The sequence below is a fragment of the Prunus persica genome, chromosome G2 (assembly GCF_000346465.2).
Source record: "Prunus persica cultivar Lovell chromosome G2, Prunus_persica_NCBIv2, whole genome shotgun sequence".
Taxonomy (NCBI): domain Eukaryota; kingdom Viridiplantae; phylum Streptophyta; class Magnoliopsida; order Rosales; family Rosaceae; genus Prunus; species Prunus persica.
The window spans coordinates 15,623,813-15,628,717 of NC_034010.1; the positions used below are offsets into that span (position 1 = coordinate 15,623,813).

The 4,905-nt window shown below is 41.2% G+C and overlaps 1 protein-coding gene across 1 annotated transcript; it reads right to left on the reverse strand.

The window, feature by feature from the left end:
- On the reverse strand, positions 643-3,076 carry LOC18785945 (probable pectinesterase/pectinesterase inhibitor 51). The gene is made up of 2 exons (XM_007219695.2): positions 1,469-3,076; positions 643-1,378 (listed from the first exon to the last, which is right to left on the reverse strand). The coding sequence occupies exons 1-2, from the start codon at positions 2,406-2,408 to the stop codon at positions 699-701; spliced, it is 1,620 nt and encodes a 539-aa protein (XP_007219757.1). The 5' UTR covers positions 2,409-3,076; the 3' UTR covers positions 643-698.

Sequence of the window (4,905 nt, forward strand, 5' to 3'; positions counted from 1 at the left end):
CATTCAGCAACCAGTTGGCAGTTCTCAACCAATTATCCTAATGAAAAAAAGGTCCTTTTCCAAGTAAATTAAAAACTTGGTGATTTGATGTTCTCAGCAATCTTTACCATTGACCCCTTTTTAAAAAATCCAGCAATCAAATGTGTAAAACCTACATTTTTTAATCATATAGCAAAAAAAATTTATATCCCTAAAGACAGTACTTGAAAATACTACCATATTAAATATTGAAAAATTATGTTGGCAATTTGATGTGTTCCTTGTATACTCACTAATTAATATTTGTTGTTATTAATAAAGGATTTGAAAATCCCTACAAATTTTTCATGTTGAAATCCACTCATTTCCCATAATAAAATTATGCACAGAAAACTAGCATTAAAACTCAAATATTGAAAAATTTAGTACAATGTGTGGTGTGGTTGGCAAACTGCCACCTCCAGCTGGTAGATTGCCTGGTGCCTAAGTTGTAGGGGTTCGAAACTAGTTGGAAGCACTTTGTCGCCAGGTGCAAGTCAAACTCCGAGCAGGGATTAGTCCCACCCTTTTGGTGTGAGGACACCTCGTGATATTTACCCAAAAAAAAAATTTAGTACTTCAAATAAAAAAGTATTTTGACAATAAGATGATTTTCCTTGTACATTCACTAATTAATATTTGCTATTATTAATAACGGATTTCAAAATCCCTACAAATTTTCATGTTGAAATCCACTCATTTCCTTGAATAAAATTGTGCACAGAATATGCATTAACATGCTCAGATGGGATCTTGCTACTAAAGGGCACTCTCTTGGAAAAATCAGAACCAGCTCCAGAATTACCAAACTCCCCATAAAAAAGGGTGCTCAAAGCAAAATCCTCACTCCAAGTCATCCACCCATCTGGGGAAAGAAGAGCTTCCATGGTACAGTTAATAAAAACTGTCCTTGAATACTCCCTCCATGGCCTCCCCAAGTAGCTCTTGTGCACTTCGGGGTTGTTTTGATACAGCTTCATGAACTCTTCGGTGCCATTGATCAAGCAGTTCTGAAATACGAAACCAGTTGATTGTGCAGGGTCTGTTCTGCCGTGAGCTGTGACGGTGCTACTTTCGCCGTTCTCGGGGTTTAGTTGTCGAGGGCGGATGAGGATGTTGCAGTCTTGGAAAACCGCAGCTGAGTTTCCGAAGATGAAATCGACGTTGCCTTGGATGTTGCATGATTTGTAGAACTGGCGGTTGCCGTGTGCGTAGAGAGTGTCCTGGTTGCCTAAGAATTCACAGTTCTCAATCACAGAGAGATCACTGTCTGATCTAAAGGCTACTGCTTGGTGGACATCAGGACCTGCTGTGTTCTGGATTGTGAGACCACTGGCCATGAACCCATCTCCAAGAACACCTGATAATAAGAAACAATCAGAACCTTTACTTTCAAAGCATAATAAAAACATGTAATAAATAAAAATAAAAAGTTATGCAAATAACCTACCGACTGTGGCAGAATTGTACGTGGAGATTCCGGGCATGCCCACATTCAATGACCCTGTAATTACCGTTTTGCCAATCCCGTCACCCAAAAACACCACGTTCCGCTTCTCTAAGGGCACCCTCACGATCTCGTCGTACACCCCAGCCTTTATGCGGATCACGAACTTCTTCTCTCCCGCGTTATTCGGTGCGGCGTTCACGGCACTCTGAACCGTCCTGTAGCATTTCTCAGACTTATCCTTGCACACCGTCACTTCCGCCCTTAAATTCGACGGCACTCCGCCCCGAACCCCCTGGCCTGACCCTCTGCCCTCGACCCGCTCCCAGAACCCGTCGCGCTCGGTCTTAGGCGCGGCCCACAACTTGGTGTCGTTTCCGAAGTTGTCGTACGAGAACATCATGCTGAGGGCGTTTCTGGACTTTCCGACCAGCGAGTCGAGAAACGACATGGTCTCGTTGACCATCTGGGTGTCATTGGCGTACTTGAGGTCCGACCAGCAGCTGTATTGGTAGAGCAGCGCGGCGCTCATCGAGGCACGTGCGTTTTTAATGCTTCCACGTGACAGGCCGTCGGCGGTGAGAGAAATGCGGTACCGGGAGTTCCCGAGGTCGTCGAGGCAATTGTTAGCAGCGGTGGTGCGGTTTTGGTTGCCTGCGGACGAGTCTAGGATAGCCTTCACCATCTTCTGCGCCGTGTGGAGGCCATCGGTGGAGACCTGGATGACGGATTGGATGGCTTGAATTGGGGTGGTGTTTGGGTCAGTGACGAGCTCGGCTAAGGAGTCCTGACAAGTGTCGGGAAATCGCGTGGCTTGGCAGACTTGCTGGATCAGAGGGACGGTGACGGTGACGTGCCTGCGAGGTTGAAGGTTGCGGGCGGCGGAGGTGAGAGAGAGGAAGAGCGTGAGGGAGAGGAGAGGGAGGAAGAGGAAGGAGGCCATGGATATGAGCAAGAGGAACTTGGGTTTGGGAGAGTTTTTGTTTTCGCTTTGGAAGTTGGAGGGTTTGAGTGCTTTGAGTTGCAAAGGTTGAGAGACTTGGGATTGATTTTTAGCCTATAAAGGTGCCACCTTGTCGATGCAGGAAAAGGAGGAGAGAAATATTTTCTATATTTTTTTTTTTCTCGTTTTAGGAAATCTCGTCATACTAGGAAAAGAAAGTTGGCTTATGGCCTCTCTAACAAAGAGGAAAGGGAAAGTTTTTTTCCCTTTTTCATGCAGGTACCTTGATTGGGATGGGAAAACCCTCCTGACATTGACAACCCTAGTGCAGGTAGCTTGGTTGACCTAATATTTCATATTAGGTAAGAATAAAGTCAGACCAGAAACACCAGAAATTATTCAATACTACTGTAGTACTAGCTGGCATTGCTAATTGGTACTACGGTCCAATAAAATTCGGACATGTGTACAACTTATACACATCAGCAACTAACTTAATGTACTGCCTTTAATATCCCGTAACCACTGGAAAGTAAAAGCACCCGTTAACCACCATTGTTGCAAACGAGAAAAACTCAACACTACTACTTTCTCTGGGGCAGCGCCACCTGAGAGTGACGACGTCCCTATGGTGGCTTTAACCGATGCCCAAACTCGTCGTTGCCCATCAAAAGACTCACAGCCAAAAAGAAAAAGAAAGAACCATCGCAGACTTGGGAGTTTATCAAGTCACTTGCCATATTCCTTATCGATTTTGGGCCTCAATTCGAAAAGTTGGGATAGGTTCCATCGGCCTCCGCCATCATCGATAAGCTCTCACTAATTTTTTTTCCATATTCTCCCATGAGCGGTGGCTGACAAATTAAAAAACAATAGTGGTGTTGGCTACAATTATATCTTGCGATTGCATATTTCCCATTAAAATTGACGGCTTGTTGGTGGTGTTGGTACCCAACCAACCCCTTGTGCCTCTCACTGGCCATGAATCAGTGCCTGAAGCTTATTTATTTGGGTTATGACTCAAAGTCAAATAATAAAATTGCACACAAATTTGTTGATCTAAGACTGAAGCAATTATGATCTAAAGCCACCGTCGGATGACTTCAAGCTTTTGGCAAGGCCGTCACAGAGTCTTAAGTTTGGTAATCTCTCTGGTGTGTTTTTTTTTTTTCCCGGTCTGATAACCTCTGTTTGGTTAACGTTGATGCTAACGACGGTTTTGTTGATGTGTATAAGTTGTACAGATGTCCAAATTTTATTGGACCGTAGTACCAATTAGCAATGCCAGCTGGTACTACACTAGTATTGTATAATTTCTCCAGAAACACAATCAATTATGGATTCAATGCGTCAAAGAAGTGGGAATATTTGATGTAAGAAGAGTTGACTTCCCTTATAAGGTTGAGGTTTCCAGTCTCACTTAGGTTTCCAGCTTGTTTTTTTTTTTTTTGGTTTTTTTTTAAAGTATCTTTTCCATTGTGAGAGGCGATAATATACACATACTACAAAAATGTTAAGACTCAAAATCACTACACTAGTGGGTCATTTGCAAAAGCTTGTTCTTTTGATCACATGTTCCTTATGTTAATCGATTGTCAATAATAATAGTGTGGCAACATTTAGATATTAATTACTTGGGGTTGTTTAATAAGTCTTGATAAATGTTTCTTTGCAGGTTATCTTTTGGAGAGAGCCTTGAGGGTATTAGTTTAGGACTCATTTAGATATTAAATATTTGAGCTGAAAATATTGCTTGTAAAGTAAGTTCATATGAAGCCATAAATTTCGAGGATCAACAAATTGCTTGCCATACCCATTTTTGTAAATTTAAATTGGGTAGTTTATCATTTCATCCAAATATGCCGTTTTGTTTCATGAATTTGGCTGAATTCAAATAACAATCAATTGGGTATTGCAAAAGATGGGTAGTAGCTGTGATCAATGGGTATTGCAATTAATTGAGTATTTTTATGAAAGTTAAAAGTTATAAATTGGAGGAATATTGATAAGTTGCAAAGCAAACAACGGGTTTTGGCTGAATAGTGATGAGATATAGGAGCTAATACAAGACAAAGATACAAAGACGTAACGGAAAGACGGTACCATCAATTTTATTGAAAAAAAATACAAAAATTATAATAGATGACGTAGCCTATCTACAACCATTGAATTATTTTAACACTCAATATTTTGTGAAATTCGGAAAAATGCAAAGACTCGAGATCCATAAATTTCTACTCCTCAATAAAACAAAAAGAAAATAACAAAATAGTCAGGTTTGCTAAAATTCAGGGCTCATGTTGTAATGATTGAGAGTTTACCAAATGACATAACAAGAGCCTATTTTTCTTTCATGTATTTAAGAAGGAAAATGCTAGGGAGACCAACTTTAGATACCAACTTGTGTACCAACTCTCTAATAGAGTGTGAGACCCATTGTATTGGTGGGCTCCACCTCTATTAGAGAGTTGGTACACAAGTTGGTATCTAAAGTATC